Source organism: Asterias amurensis, chromosome 11, assembly GCF_032118995.1.
Source record: "Asterias amurensis chromosome 11, ASM3211899v1".
In the NCBI taxonomy this organism is placed as follows: domain Eukaryota; kingdom Metazoa; phylum Echinodermata; class Asteroidea; order Forcipulatida; family Asteriidae; genus Asterias; species Asterias amurensis.
In genome coordinates, this window is record NC_092658.1 from 11,976,001 (window position 1) to 11,992,556 (window position 16,556).

Below are 16,556 nucleotides of genomic sequence, written 5' to 3' on the forward strand. Positions count from 1 at the left end.
GGTTAAACTTGTACCTTTGACTGATTTGGGACTATTCTATTTTCCGGCCAATATTCAACAGTGGACCTTTTTGAACCAGGATTTTTGGTTAAAAACTGCAAGGGGTTAAACTTATTATTTTGGCTGATTTGGGACAATTTTATTTTTTCGACCAATTTTCAAAACTGGAAATTTTTGAGCCATGATTTTTGGTTAAAAAACTACAAGGGGTTAAACTTGTACCTTTAACTAATTTGGGACTATTTTAATTTTTGGCCAATATTCAATAATGGACTTTTTTTGAGCCAGGATGTTTTGTTAAAAAAAACTGTTAGGGGTTAGTTAAACCTGTTCGTTTGACTGATTTGGGACCATTTTATTTTTCGGCCAATTTTTAAAAAAGGGTCTTTTTGAGCCAGCATCTTTTGGCTTGAAAACTGCAAGGGGTTGACTGATTTGGGACAATTTTTTTTTTTGGCAAATTTTCAACAATGGACCTTTTTGAGCCAGGTTTTTTGCTTAAAAAAACTGGAAAAACCATGTACTTTTGACTAATTTGGGACCATATTTTTTTTCGGTCCGTTAAAAAAAAAAATTGCCTTTTTGAGCTAGGATTTTCGGTTAAAAAACAACAAGGGGTTAAACTTGTTCTGTTGACTGATTTGGGACCATTTTATTTTTTAGGCAAATATTTGTTTTAATGGGCCTTTTTAAATAGTATAAAACATTGTTAGAAATAGCTCCCTCTGAAGTAACATAGTGTTCAAGAATGAAGTAATTTTCAACGATTCGAGACCTCAGATTTAGAATTTGAGGTCTCGAAATCAAGCATCTGAAAGCACACAACTTCGTGTGACAAGGGAGTTTGTTCTTTCATTATTATTTCGCAACCTGATGATCGATTGAGCTAAAAAAAAATGTTCCTTTTTGACCAAGGATTTTGGATTAAAAGGGGGTTAAGGTTTTCAGCACCAGTACTAATTCAGATCATGCAACAGGCTAAGTTCATTTTGTTGTTTTGGGGGACTAATATAAACAAAAAATGACACGTTGAAATATAATTGTAAACTAAACTTAAGCACTTAGTTTTATTTGTCCATATTGGGTAAAACATACATCTATAGAAAGCGTTTAATGCCCTAACTGAATAACATCTTTATGATATTTAAAACATTGTTACGAAACTTTCTGAGTGCCTTTAGTCAAAAGTATTCTGTTGTCTTCACCAGTAAGCTAAAGGCGTCCCAACTTATAACATAATTTCCCCTAATGGCAAGAATTGTGTTATACCTTTAACTGAACCATTCATTCAAATGCAAGGGCCCATGTTTCAATGGGTATTGTTGGCAGGTAACTCGAAAGCACCATTTGCACTGAATGCAAACGGAACACCTCAGCAGCACACAAGCAACAAAATTTCAAGTTGTAACTTATTATCAGCAAGAAAGTAATGAGAACAACACTAAACTGTTAATGATTCTAAGTGGAATTTTACTAGAGCTGATTGTCTGTAAAGTACCTCGTGTGGAATGATCCAAATGAAATTATGACGTCATATCTACATTTCAGTCCAATTATAGCACACCCAATTTATTTGTAGCTACCAACAGAAGTCACACGACGCAAGTGATAACGTCCAATTAACATCGTACAACCGTTTATTAATTGACACCGCCATTATTTCAAGTTTGAATCTCCGTCATGGTAATTACTAAAAATAGATGTGAAAAGTGGAATTTGATTACCGATGAACTGCAATTTTGCTCTCTGCTTTAGTTCAACTACAATCACTTTTTTAATTGTAGGTCTAACTACTCATAATTACAAAGACCCCCGCCTCTTTAAGTAATGCAGTAGCGACAGGGGGACAGGGGGTGTAAACTGCTCTTGACAACAACATAATAAAATAAAACTACTTGCGGACGTTCGTGAGTGAGACGAACTCCGGACACAACCTACCATCTCGAGCAATAAATTGAGGTCTACCGTCATGCGCAGTTTACTACACATTGCACGCTATAATATCTCAAGCGCTTTGAAACATAGACACCACACAATAAATACCCAGTTGCTGCATGAGTGGATGCATAATACAAATCTGAAACTTGAACTCCCTTTTCCAACCCCCAGACAAATTGATCACTTATCCCAAAACGCTTAGTTCATACACAAATTATAAACGAAATTGCTGGTCAGTTCCACACTATAGCAACTCTTGCCCAGCCCAGCAAACTGTCCTACGTATCCGTTGTTCAACAGTTCCACACTATAGCAACTCTTGCCCAGCCCAGCAAACTGTCCTACGTATCCGTTGTTCAGCAGTTATAATAAGGACGCACGGGACCTGATTATTCAGAGATCATAGGTTAAAACAATTTGTGAATTCAAATGTTACCAACCTGTTTAGGCCTACGCATAATCAGAAATTGCTCAATAATAAAATTGTTTTCAATTAATTATAGGATTTTAGTAATTTATACAGTTAAATATTATACACTATTCTATTGCAACAATCCAAATAATCGAAACGGAGTTCCCCCATTTGGCGACTTTGTAACGCTAGGTGGCAGCAGAGCCTGGCCATTTCTTTGCAATGCTTACCTCAACTTTCTACACTTACAAAACTTTCAAATGATGTAAGTGCCCCGAAAGCGTTAACATTGAGGTAAACGAAGACATGAGTAAGGGTCAGATAGTTTTAACTTGCTCAGGGAATTTTGAGCATGCGTACTTTCGCGAACAATGGCTTTTTCTAGTATGTCTGCTGCCACCTAGCGTACATAAAAGTGTCCAGAGGCTATTTTCAATAATGAATGTATGCTACAGTGAACATGGTTAATACATCTTATATTATCCTTAATGTAGTAATAGCTTAAAATTTAATCCAAATCATAGGTAGCCCCAAAATACTTACTAATAACTAAAAGACTTGGCAACACTCAAAAGTACCTACTAGCGGTAAAACACAACAAGAATCAAAGTTCGCTCGGCCCCAGCGGCCAGTCTATCCAGGACCGCTGGGATGGGCTAATCGCTTGCACAGATTCTAGTTCAGGAAGTAAGTCATGCGTACAGTGCATAGAAATATGGCGCAGTGCGAGTGTGATGCATGATGGGGCTGCGCATTATTAAAACAATGAGCTTGCATGATAGGTTTGCCCATCCCAGCGCCTTTGGTTAAAGCAAGGCGCTGGGGACGAGCGAAGAATCAAAGTAGAACGTACTATACAAATTAAATACACAAGTTCCCTATGTACATAATAAAGCGAGCCTGGTGAAGAACTCGGGATGAAGTTTCAAAGTAGGTGAATATTTGTTTATGTTATTTGGCAAATGAAAACCAAAACTAAGTTCACTGACTGTTTGAGAGTTATTCCTAAACATTATGACACTACATTGTGCAGATAGCCAAGACTAGTCTGTCTATACAGTCTCTCACGTGTCCAAAGAGGGCGCTCTCCGAATCCTGAAAAGAGGAAAAGAAAAATCGAAATCTGTCGGATTACACATCGACTTGGACAAATAATAATAGTAGTAAGTAACAATAAGGACATGCGCACATTATCAACCGTGCTTGGTGGTCAAGGAAACAGTAAAACCAAATACAAAACGAAAGAAAACAGAGACACATTAAAATAGTCCTTGAAAACGTGTGACATAAGATAAGATTTGAGAAGAGATTTGAATTTTTTGTTACAAAGACAAGATCTGAGTAGATAGTTCCAGATACGTGGCGCAGCTGAAGAAAAAGACCTGTCTCGTCAGGAGTGTCGAGGCTTGGGTTGATTGACGAGAAGCATGGAACTGGATTAAAGATCCCTTAAAGCCATTGGACCCTTTCGGTACAGAAAAAAAAAAAGTTCACAGATTTACAAATAATTTATAGGGTTTACAGAAGGTAATAGTGAAAGACTTCTCTTGAAATATTAGTCCATGAAATGCTTTACTTTTTGAGAAAACGGTAAAACAATATAAATTCTCGTTAACGAGAATTACGGGTTTGTTATAAACACATGTCATGACACGGCGAAACGCGCGAAAACAGGAGTGGGTTTTCCCGTTATTTTCTCCCAACTCCGATGTCCGATTGAGCCTTAATTTCCACAGGATTGTTATTTTATATAAAGTTGTGATACACGAAGTGTGGGACTTGGACAATACTGTTTACCGAAAGTGTATAATGGCTTTAACGGAGTGTAAACTAAATTAAGAGAGTTCAGAGATATAGTGGAGAGTCTTGCAGTTAAGTGCCTTTATTGTGGACAATGAGCATCAGCTTGAAGATGGTTCGTTGAGAGATTGGTGCCAGTACAGTTGTTTCAGGATTGGAGTGAAACTAAAAGGATTTTCTAAACAGTGTCACGATCCGTCTGCGGTGTTTTTGAGGCGTTTAAGACGAGAAATCTGGTTACTGGGAAGACTTTAGAGAAGAGCATTTGTCGTTTACAAGACGAGAAGTAACAAATGCACGAATGACCTTTCAGTGGCACTCTTGTCCAAGTACTTGCGTATCTCAACAGTATTCCTGATGTGAAATGATGACAAACGAATGATGTTGTTGATTAGGCATGGTTGGAGTGCCATTGATGAATAACAAATAACCCCTAAGCTCCGAGCTTGCAGCCGGGCATCAACAATGGAGATGTCTGGCACTTAAACCTTCGTTATAGCTGTTGACATGACTCGAATAGACGTAGCTCCTGTCTCAAGACTTGCAAGAGATGCATTGGCATTTCCTTCAGAATATTTACAAAGTACACTGACTGGAATTCAGTGGAACCAATAATGAGTATGGATAATGAGTACCAATGCTCCAAAGAGTTGTAAAAAAAAAGAGGAAATATTTAACATTATAAAACAGGAAAACGTAACAATTAACTTTTTAGGTAATAATCAAAACATAAAAACTCGCACAAGACAAGAGGGTAAAACCCTTAAAGGAACACGTTGCCTTGGATCGGTCGAGTTGGTCTTTGAAAAGCGTTTGTAACCGTTTTTTATACAATGCATATGGGTAGAAAGATGTTGTAAAAGTAGAATACAATGATCCACACAAACATGCCTCGAAATTGCGTGGTTTTCCTTTTACCTCGTCGACTAACACGTCGGCCATTTATGGGGGTCAAAATTTTGACTCCCATAAATGGCCGACCATGTTAGTTCGCACAGTAGAAGGAAAACCACGCAATTTCGAGGCAAACTTGTGTGGATCATTGTATTCTACTTTTAAAACATCTTTCCAACCATATGCATTTTATAAAAAACGGTTACAAACGCTTTTGTTTTGACCAACTCGTCCGATCCAAGGCAACGTGTTCCTTTAAACAAAGAAAGATAATTTGGTCCCAACGTACATTGCTTAATAAACTCTTGAAGGAAATACACTCATGCACATGGGTACCTAAGTAAACATACGCGCGAGACTTACACAAGTCTATAACCACCGATGCCGAGTTAATGACGCAAACACTTTTTACATGAGACACAGTGTTATTTTGTTCCTTTCGTCACCAAAATAATGTATCATGCGTTTAAACTACTCGGATCGTCAGATGCCAAGTATAACAACATGAAACTCTTACGTTGTTCTATAACGAGCACTCATTGTACTATTGAAGATCCATACCGCAAGCAGAAACGTGGCATGACCTATATAAGACAATTTATTCATATTATTCGGAAGATTTATCTGAATAATATTTTGGTATTATACTTTGCTCTTTTTAAACATCGGACGTTTACGTTTACCATCTTGTTTATCTCAAAAATTAAATTTAATAAAATTTAATAAAAATAAAATTTTCTCAAAAAATAAAATGTCATCTGTGTCGGTTCGTCTTGTGTTGAGCAGACTCGGTATTAATGTCGGTTGATTATTTTGTATTGCTTTGCCCATTTGTGTCTTTACCCAAGGCCGCTGCCTTGATTCCAGAGCGATGTCAGTAATTTCATTTTCTTTCTCATTCGTTTTGGTTCAGTTGGGAAAACCATCCGTGTGTTATTAATGAACATGTTTTTGTATATCTTTATGATGGGGCAAACATGGGTTTGAGGCATCAGCCTCACCCTGTGGAGGTTTGCCCCTACCGCTCAACGGGCACACGACGTGACCCCCCCCCCCCCGTTACGAAACCTCCCGCTTCCCTTTATCAAATATTACGCTCTTATTGCGTTAAGAGGCCCCGTGTACTTTTCAGTTGCAAATTATAAGTGGGTGTTCGCGATATAAGCTTCAAAAGTTCATATCTATGATGCCACGGATTTTTTTACAAGGTGTCAAACGATTCTCATGACTGCTATTTTTTATGGGAATAAATTCACATTATTTTTATAACTCACAAGTTGTTTTGAAAATAGTGAAGATCATTTCTTGTCGATAGTGCACATACCGCTGCCACTGGCTTAAAAACAACGAACATACTCTCAATGTCAAATTTCGACTTTTATTTGATTCTCCATACTGATATCAATCACACCGTCTGTTTAATAACTTTCATTTTGCGACCGAAATAGTGTATCGCGCAAGCTTTATAACTACCCGTTTTTAAATTCACCGACGACAACAGGTAGACACACTTTTGAATTCAACGACAGCTAAGATATCATGGTGCGGCCATCTTGATTTCCTCCTATTCAAATCAATGTAACCAAACCGAGGCTGGAAAGTGAAATAGTCTGGTTCCTTTTTGTTTGGTGGATATTAGCATCAATTACTGGTGTTGGATACAGGGAACACGATCAGGACGGCGACAGCATGAATTCGATTGATAAACACTCACCTGTTCCTCTGTGACTCAATACCTTGGCTGGTGGTACACGACGCCTATATTGCTGTACTTGCAGCTAGCATCATATTGTCTGCCCTCTGCCACGCACTGGGTGAAGCCAGGACAACGGCACCTAAAACTGCTCTTTTCTGCCTGTTTGCAAACTTGCTCACCGCGGCATACCTGGAAATAGAGAAAATAAACAGGGGGTAAAAACACTGTTAAAACCTACTGTTTAATTTGTTGTTCTTGCCTACCGTGCATTGTCATTTGTCATTTGTTTGTATGACAGTGCTTTGAGAGCAAGCAGAAAATAACATCGTCAAATTGTGTGTTCAGAAGGCACTGCTAATATCCCATTTTTTTTTGTATTCTGTTATTGTCTTCTGATGTATTACAACAACAAAAAACACTAATTCCTCAGATGTGAAACCCTTTCGTTTGGGGTTTGGGGAGGACAGATACTCAACACCCCCCCCCCCCGCCCCTCTCTAGTTACGGGGTCTGGTGTTGAGTGTTTTTATTACGCTATAAGGTTCCCATCCAATTTGATATGATTTAAAAAATAATTATCTTGTGCTTAAAAACATTAGAGCAAAGCTTACACCAAACAAAACAAAAACCATCAAGTATACCCTAACCAGAAAACAAAATAAAATTCAATATACAGCAGACAAACGAAGAGAACAAAGTCCCTAATTAGTCACATCATCATCTCTGAAGCTTATCAATACCTTTCACAAATTATTTGAATAGGTCATAATTCCATCATCAACTACTACGAGGTTTACATGGCATTATGGACTCTACCTTCCTGTGTGGTTCAAGTTACAAACAAGTAGCTACATGAGTCACCACGACAAAGAGTGCCCTGATTGAATTTCATCAAAAAAGCATTAGTGATGTTACTGTCAGTTTGTCAGTACCAAGCGTCAAGGGTGCCTCACACTAAAATAATCCACTAATAAGTCTTAAATTTCACACGGGCTTTCTGACGGGTGTCGAAGGACAGGTCCAGAGAGCGCGAATGTAGTTGTTTTTATCCGATTGCGGTAAAACCTACAGGGCTTTGCACTGTCATTGCACTTTTTGTGCCGGCAGTTTCACCTCCCTCATTTAAAGCCCTCAATCCACGCCCCCTCTTTAGTGTAATCTCCAAAGCAGCTGAAATCAGTCACACTGGGTCCATTTTCATAAAGCCCGTAAGCACTTACTCAGCACAGAAAAATATTGCTTGGCAGAAACGGGTTTTCAGCCAGAATTACAAAAGGTTGACGTTGTTGGGACTGGTGTCTAACTCAATTTTTACAAAGCGAAGACATTTTGTTAAGCAGTGAATGAACATGAAAACATTTGAACGAAAAAAAATCGTGAAGATCACAGATTTACATAAAATAAATTTGTTTGAAACTTCATATTTTTTGAGAAATAACTACAACCGTTTTATCGCACCCAGTGAGCGTTTTATTAATTTATTATATAGTATCGAACAATGTGTATAAACTGAGGGTTTTATTTCTTTATTTGTGACCCAGATGGTCAATCGATCTCAAACTTCTACAGGTTTGTCAGTTTATGGTGGATTACATTTTAAAGTAAGCACTGTAAAGTGCTTACACTGCCAGAAACTGTTTTGTTATTAAAATTGTTAACATTGGGCACTGATTGCACAGCAACATCACAGGGATCCACAGGGGGAAAATTGTGTTTCGTCTGGCGTTATACCACAAAAAAAAGAAATACTGCAACATGAGTTTATGATTCTGTATTAGAGTGGAAGATTAAAGGCACTGGAAACCTTTGGTATTTGTCAAAGACAGTTGGTGTATCCCAACATATGCATAAACTAACAAGTTGTGAAAATTTTTGCTCAATTGGTCATCGAATTTGCCAGTAGAGAATAGTGAAAAGAAAAAGAAAAAACATTTTATGGCTTTTTATTACTATTTTAGATGCATATACAAAGTCTTTTTATTGTTTGAGAGAGAAATTACCTCTTTCTCAAAAACTACGTCACTTCAGAGGAAGCCGTTTCTCACAATGTTTTGTACTATCAACAACTCTCCAGTGCTTTTTACCAAGTAAACTTTTATGCAAACAGTTAATTTTTGAGTAATTACCAACCGTATCCAGTGCCTTTAAGCCAGATATGAAACTATAGTGGCAAACACGAGTACGCTTGCTGCCGTTCGCTTCTGCTTTCTGACGGTACGCACGAGTGCCTCGAGACGGTGATACAGCACCGAAAGTGGAAAGCCGACCACAGGCAGACAAAAAGCCAAGCATAATTGAGTTGTGATCCTTTTGTGAGCCCTAAAGACTTTGTAATTAATGGTCATCTCGCCCGATTTCATTAAAACTCGAAGACAGTTTTCCGAAAACCACCAAATACTCTTATTCACACAGCTTTTGCTATTTTTAATTAAAATGTTCAATCAAAATCTCAAAATAAAGGTCTTTGAGACTAGGTTAAAGGAGAGGATTGAAGTCAAAATTCCGGTAACACACGTGGTTCTATGGTCAAAGTATATCAATCACTGTCTCTTTAATCATTGGTGCCCAATTAATTCGGTCATAATTATCCGTAGATCAAGTGAAGATTTGGTCTCATTTTGTTACCCGTTTTCTTTAATTTATACTCCTCACACCACTGCGTCAAATCAATGCACTCCAAGTGATGCTCAATTTATTTCAATCTTGGACAGACAATATCCTGTACAATTAGGGCTGAGGGATTGGATTCAATGTGACAAATGCCAAGCTCATTGGAGATGAAAATTGGTCCGGTAACCTGGACACCAGTCTTCCTTTTTATCTTGTTTGCAAAATGTCAAACTATAGCATTAAAGGCACTGAACACTTTTGGTAATAATTGTCAAAGACTAGTCTTCCCACTTGGTGAAGCCTATCTCAACATATGCATACAATAACACACCGGTGAAAATTTCAGCTCGATTGGTCGTCGAAGATGCGCGAGGATAGTGGAAGACAAAACACCCTTGTCTCACATGTTATGTGCTTTGAGATGCTTATAAAGTTGAGACCTAAGCTGAGATCTAGAATTCAATTCAAAGTTTGAGTGAGAAATTACTTTTCTCAAAAACTACGTTCTTCGGAGGAAGCCGTTTCTTATACTGTTTTATGCTATCAACAGCTCCCCATTGCTCGTTACAAAGTGAGTTTTTTTTTGCTAACAATTAGTTTGAGTAATTATCAATAGAGTACAGTGCCTTTAAATACTATGCATTTACAGTCTTTGCCAGCAGACATCCCCAGAAACCTACAAGTGCAGCCCCTGAATCATAGTCCCAAAATCCGAGCAGAAATTACCCTGATCTGGGTACCAGTGGGGCTTAACCATTTCTGGGTCAATATAACCCTAAAATGGGGCAAGACTGGTGCAAAAGTCTAGTTAAATTCACATTTTTTTTAAACGGTTTACGGATCAGCTTGGACCGGAAATGAATCAGACCCCTGATGTGGTGTCAGTCCGGGTTAACCGTACATGATGTTATCCAGCATCTGACTCGCACCTTTACCCGAAATGAGTGACAATGACCCAGAAATGGTTCAACTTTTACATAATTAGAGTTTAGCTTCCTTGGGTCGACCCCGGTGTGTGGCGGGTTTTTTTTTTTTTTTTTTTTTTTTTTCGAGGACGAACGTGTGCATATCATTACCCACATTCGGCCTGGGAAAAAAAACCCGCCACACTCCGGGGTCGACCAAGGGAAGCTAAACGAACGCACCCATATAGCTCTAGGGTCAGGCCCCATAATACCCAGAATCCGCAATCGGGGTCAATTCTCACCTGGGAGTTTTCTATAGTGCTGCTCATTTTTCTCACACCATACGCCCCCTTTAAACCTTGTCACAATAATCCACGTTCATTCCTTATTAATATTTTTTTTTGATCTCGATGCATCTCTTGCTGTTTATTTTAAGGTGTGCCACAAAAGTGCACTATTAATAATTTGCTGCGAGTCAAGTTCGTAGTCTCAATGACAAGGCTGAATGAATGGTTCGTAGCCGTCAACAATCGATTCCGTATGTAATTGATTTACCGCGCCCGTGTTCTCTAAACACTCCCGCCCCTGGACTTATCCTAGCCTTGATCGTCCCCCAATTTCGTCACTCCTCACCATTTCAAATGATATTTTCGGTTGAAAGAAGAGACAGTGAGTGGGAAGGAAAAAACAGACTCCGAGCCGAGGAGAGCTGTTCTCACCGTCAGTGTAAACATGGCCATCTTTTCATCCGAGTTGTACCGTCTAATATTAGATAAACAAAAAAGCTGCACACCGGAACTGACTGGCTTAAACCGGAACAGAGTGGAGGCGGATCGCCCATACGCGAGGATGTGGTATCTTCAATAGAAACGTAGCTTTTAATTATTAATTTTTTTGAGCAAATTCATCAGAATGGGCTTGGGTTTTTGCCTCTATCTTATTTTGGTCTAACCTGATTTGTAATAATTGGCTGATACGAGTATTAACGTCAGGCAGTTCTGCTTTACAAATGGACTTCCTGATGTTCAGTGGGTTGTTTAGTTTGCTAATATTATGTTTTCTTGATGTTTCATCAAGCTTTGTTACTTGTGCAAAAAGATAGACAAAACACAGTGTGACAACATGTTGGGTCATGGTAGTTTGAAAAGACAAAACAAGCAATGTTTTTTTATCATGCGGAGAAATTTCTGACAAACAATTGAGAAGAGACTCTTTTTTATAGATATGTCCCATGTCAACGACACCTTTATAAGTCTGCCAAAAAAAAAATATATATCACAAACGAATTCTCCCGGCGCATTATTAAAAAACTTAATATTCCCACCCGAGAAGGAGCCCGTGAGAAGTCGTTTGAAAACTCGCGATCCAATTAGTCTCCATCTCAATGTTGGTAAATCTCGGGAGATTTGGTAGTCAAAGTGGATGAGCTGGGGATTGGATCAGCGACTGTGCATTAATAGGACGAGAGGGGAAAATTTACGTATTGATTACTCTTGGGGATTAGATTAATCATGTGATTAAAGATGGAGTTGAATTAATCCATGTTGACGTTTTTGAGGTGACAATTTTGACTAAGAGGTTATTTTTTCACTAGTTTGATTATTGTCAAGGGTGGATCCGTGATTGGTGTTAGTAGGGGTGTTGAAGTGATTATTTGTTTGTTTGTTTGCTGTGTGTTGGTTTGTTATTGTTTTTTTTCCTTTAATATACAACATTCGAAAGGTTCATAGCGACCCAAAGACGCCGCAGGTACCGGGGCCTCCGGAGAGCGCCTCCTCCGGGGACCAGAGACCGATGGACCTTGAAGGACGCATTCAAAAGTCTTCCAGCGTAGTCTGTTCGTGGTAATTGATCCGGCACCTTGGTATTGAGCGTGTTGCTAGAAATAATGGAATTAAATTCCTTTTATTGACGTGTCAATTGAAGGTATACCTCTTTGGAATTCGGGGAGAGTGCATTCATTGTGACGAACTATCTCTCAGTACTGACGCTATCAAACCAATGTGTGAATATTTCTTGATTTAATGAAGCAGTCACTGTTTCACAGTTACGAAAGTTATGTTCGTCGTGAATGTTTCTCTTCACGTCCAACCGAATAGGGAAACTAGTGCAAGGAAATCCCCTAGCACTAATTGATGTATCTTTGGACAGAAGCAATGACTGCGACGACGACAACGACCCAGAAAAAAAAATGCCATCCTCCAAATATTGCCAGATGTAATTTTGAAAGATTCCCCTTGTTCAATATGTTTTAAAAACACAACATTTAAATATTGAAAAGGACTGAAACAGTGGCAGTTCTAAAATAAATTGACGGCCAGATATCAATTGAAACCAGTCGATATTACGGGCCAGTAATGAACTAAATAGCATCATAGCTAAGTTAGTATAATAAAACCAAATAGTATTATCCAGAACTTGATAATACCAATAATACCTTAGTGGGATTTACGGTTTTGATCCAAACTCTATTAAAGAATGGATTTATATGTTATAGGCTTATAGGTTAGTGGCCGGTCTTTTTTAACTGCAATATACATTTTGTATAATACTATTATATTAACCGTTATTGTGAATGCTTCTATGATATTTCGACAAATATTTTTGTTTTCTTATCTCTTTCTGTTTTATTTGCAAGTGATGTTCGTATGGGGTGGTGTGTGTTTGTTTTTCAAGGGGGGGGGGGGGGTAGTTCAACAGTTTGGTTTTGTATTATCGGTTAACGTGAATCAACATTTAAATATTATCGTTTGAGCAGGATCACCTATTGGCTCAGTTACTTCGGCTCGGGGTAATCATAAACTTAGTCCCAAAACGTTCATCTCAGTACGGTACCATAGAAACCAAGGAGTTTTCCCATAAAGAAACTGTTAAAGAAAACATGAGGAAAAAAATCTCCTAAGATGCAGGTAACAATCAGGGATATCTGAATCCACGTTCACTGTTTTAAAACCCTACAAAATTTAAATCCACCACCGGTCACTACCCCTGACAAATTTGCCCCCGGCACAGTCGCCCCTGAAAAAGTCGCCACCTGACAAAGACGACCGTGACTAAGTCGACCACCTGATAAAGTCGCCCCCTGATTAAGTCGCCCCCTGATTAAGTCGACCCCTGACAAAGTCGACCCCTGACAAAGTCGACCCGAAAATGTCGACCCGACAATGTTGACCAGACAAAGTCGCCCTTCTACAAAAACGTCCGTGGTTGTGAAAACGTTTGTTGAACCTTAGTGTTTTCACCTACCCTCAATAATGCCCCTAATAAATTTTATGTTTTTACTGGCACCCTTTCTTAAACCCTCTTTTAAAAGCCCAATATCAAACTATTATATCATTCCTATGAAATGAACAAAAACTGCATGCACTTAGAAATGAACTTGACCTAGAAGGCATGGTAAGATGAGGTGTGCGATCCTTTTGAAAAGATGTTTCGATCGACTCTGATCATGAAAAAAACAGCAATACCCCCCAAAATACCACCAACCAAGTTTCTCCTAAAACAGGACAATATTTTATTTAGAGTGTAGCCATATTGACTTTTCCCATTGAAACAAAAAATCTAACCACTTTGCTTTTCAGGATAACCTTCATCGCGTGATTAATTAATCAGAACAGAGTAGGCCAGAAAGGGAAATTATTGATACCGTTTAATAAATTAACAATTTATTGTATAAAGCCCCGGCATACATCATCACGCGTTTACGTCCCTGGCATTTCGGCCCAAGGCAATCCAGAGCATTTGACCATCGGATATCGCAGAACACGTTCTTAATTATTAAAGACACTAGCCTCAATGCAATCAACCTCCTTTGAAGATGCCTTGATATTTGAAGGATGTTATTAAGATTGATGGATTCTAAGTTTTGGTTCCGTTTTCAATACATCATCTTTTAGAGCAACACTTATTCATGAACTTATTATCGAGAAGTCTTCCTGCACGAGTTGTCTTTCTCAACAACCGTCGCAAAACACCACTGCATTGCAGTGCAACACCCTACAAAACCCCATCCTTCATGGCGTTAGAAGGGCCAAGTGACACACAGCTGGATTACAACAAAAGTATTATTAACAGTCGCTGCAATGTTTTTGGAAAAAAGGCTTTCCCTGATGTCATCGGGCAGTCTTTAGAGGAGGGGACTCTGTGTTTTAGGCTGGGCACCGTTTTCAGAGCGGTTTGTCCACGCGGGAATAATAATCCGCAAGTGGAATACACAATTTTAACATTTTAAACTCAAAAGTTCTCAGATTCAACTTTGGGGAACAAAACCACTGTCTTTTTCCATAACCATGTGACTAAATAGTTAAATCATTCCAAAACACTTAAACAATATTGAAAGCTGTTGTTTGTACTTGTAACCAAGTGAGTTTGTCTTGCCATTAACTTTAAGATCTGGAACCAAACGTCACTTTAATGATAAAAATGCTTCCCCTTTTCAAATGCAGCTTTATACATGACGTCATTAAAGACGTTGGACACTTGGTAGTTGTCAAAGACCAGTCTTCTCATTAATGTGTATCTCAACATATGCGTAAAATAACAACCCTGTGAAGATTTGAGCTCAAGTCGTCGAAGTTGCGAGATAATAATGAAAAAAATAGTTAATGGCCTGACGTTTCGACCTTAGCAGTCTTTCTCGAAGGCTATTTAGCCTTCGAGAAAGACTCTGCTTAGGGTCGAAACGTCAGGCCATTAACTATTTTGTGCATTTATACTCTCGGTCTATTTGGTTGGTAAGTTGTTTGCAACAGCTAATTCTATTTTCTCAGATAACAATGAAAGCAAAAAAAAGTTGTGTGCGTTTAGATGCTTGATTTCGTGACATCAAGTTCTAAATCGAAATCGGAATTAAATTCGTGGAAAATTACTTCTTTCTCGAAAACTACTCCACTTCAGAGGGAGCCATTTCTCACAATGTTTTATAATACCAGCCTCTCTCCATTACTCGTTACCAAGTAAGGTTTTATGCTAATGAATATTTTGAGTAATTACCAATAGTGTCCACTGCCTTTAAATAAAAGTGGCAGTAATTTGGTGACAATTACAAGCAGTGGTCAATTTGATGCTTGACTTTACAGAGCAGACTCACTACCAGATCGATGCTTGCAAAGCGAGTAGGTCTAGAGGCAGAAATTTAGCACAACGTTGGCTGCAGATAGACAAGACAGTGACGCCAGAGACTGAGGACGGTACACCCTGCGGGCCCTAACCAAATTTGCTGCAAATTGACACAAATTACGACCAGGCGAAGAAGTATTGATCAAATTTGTCAAACACAATGTTGTAACGTCGAGCCACAGGCCCCCCTTCCATCCCACCCCGTCCTCCAGCAACCGTTCGTTAAATCTTCCCTCTTACAACCTTGTGTATATAATAACGAACATCACACAATATGCCCACGTGCTTGTTTTGCCTTTTCAAATCAATAAAAAAATTGTGAAGGCTATATCGGGAACAACAAGGGATGGTTGTTCTATCTGCAAGGTTAAAAACTCTGGAACATCAAGAGTTTTTACTGTCACTTTTTAAAGTCAACCATTTATAATTTACAGAACTAATTGTTTTACCAATTCAACTCAATAAAAAAAGCGTTAAGGCTGACGGGAACAACAAGGGATGGTTGTTCTATCTGCAAGGTTAAAAACTCTGAAACATCAAAGTCAAACTGTCACTTTTTAAGTCAACCATTTATAATTTATAGAAATAATTGTTTCACCTATTGAAAATCAATAAAACGAGTTCCTGAAGGCTAGCGGGGACACTCATAAAATGGTTGTTCTGGAAATATTAGAAACTTTGAAACATCAAATTCACTACTTAAGTCAACCATTTATTATTTATAGAACCATTTGTGGTATTCTGGTGCACAATATTATTTAACCAACCAAGCATTTACGTCATCAAAGTACCATGATACTTTTGGGTAAACCGGTGATGGAACATTGGGAACGCGAAGATTTGTACGCACGAAGGAACACTATAACTTTGCAAGTGGGTATTGATTGTCAATACATTTAAAGTTTAAAGGTATGTGCCTAATAAAGTTACTCTAAACTATTTGTTTGACAGGCGGTTTCTTGTTTTTGTTTATAATCATAATAATACTCGTGGCTTCTTATATACAACGCTCATATCCGTCACTCATTGACGCACAGGGCGCTTCCAAATTCAGTTTTATCCTGCAAGGTGTGTGGGCTTATGTTTGAATTATGCACCGTTATTTTTAAGTTTATAATAATAACAGGTTAATGTGGCGCATTATGCTGCCAATCAAACCAGGAACACCACAGGGCGAGTGCAC

General features: G+C 38.5%; 1 protein-coding gene across 2 annotated transcripts in view; it reads right to left on the bottom strand.

Annotated features, from left to right (window-relative positions):
- Positions 1-1,054: 1,054 nt before the first annotated feature.
- Positions 1,055-16,556, bottom strand: part of LOC139944634 (uncharacterized) — a 66,135-nt gene continuing 50,633 nt past the window's right edge. For both annotated transcript variants that reach the window (XM_071941696.1, XM_071941694.1), the window contains 2 exons: positions 6,759-6,929; positions 1,055-3,445 (listed from right to left, as the gene is read on the bottom strand). In XM_071941696.1, coding sequence (XP_071797797.1) covers positions 6,774-6,929 — 156 coding nt within the window. In that variant the 3' untranslated portion in view covers positions 1,055-3,445; positions 6,759-6,773. The remainder of the gene's footprint in view (positions 3,446-6,758; positions 6,930-16,556) is intronic.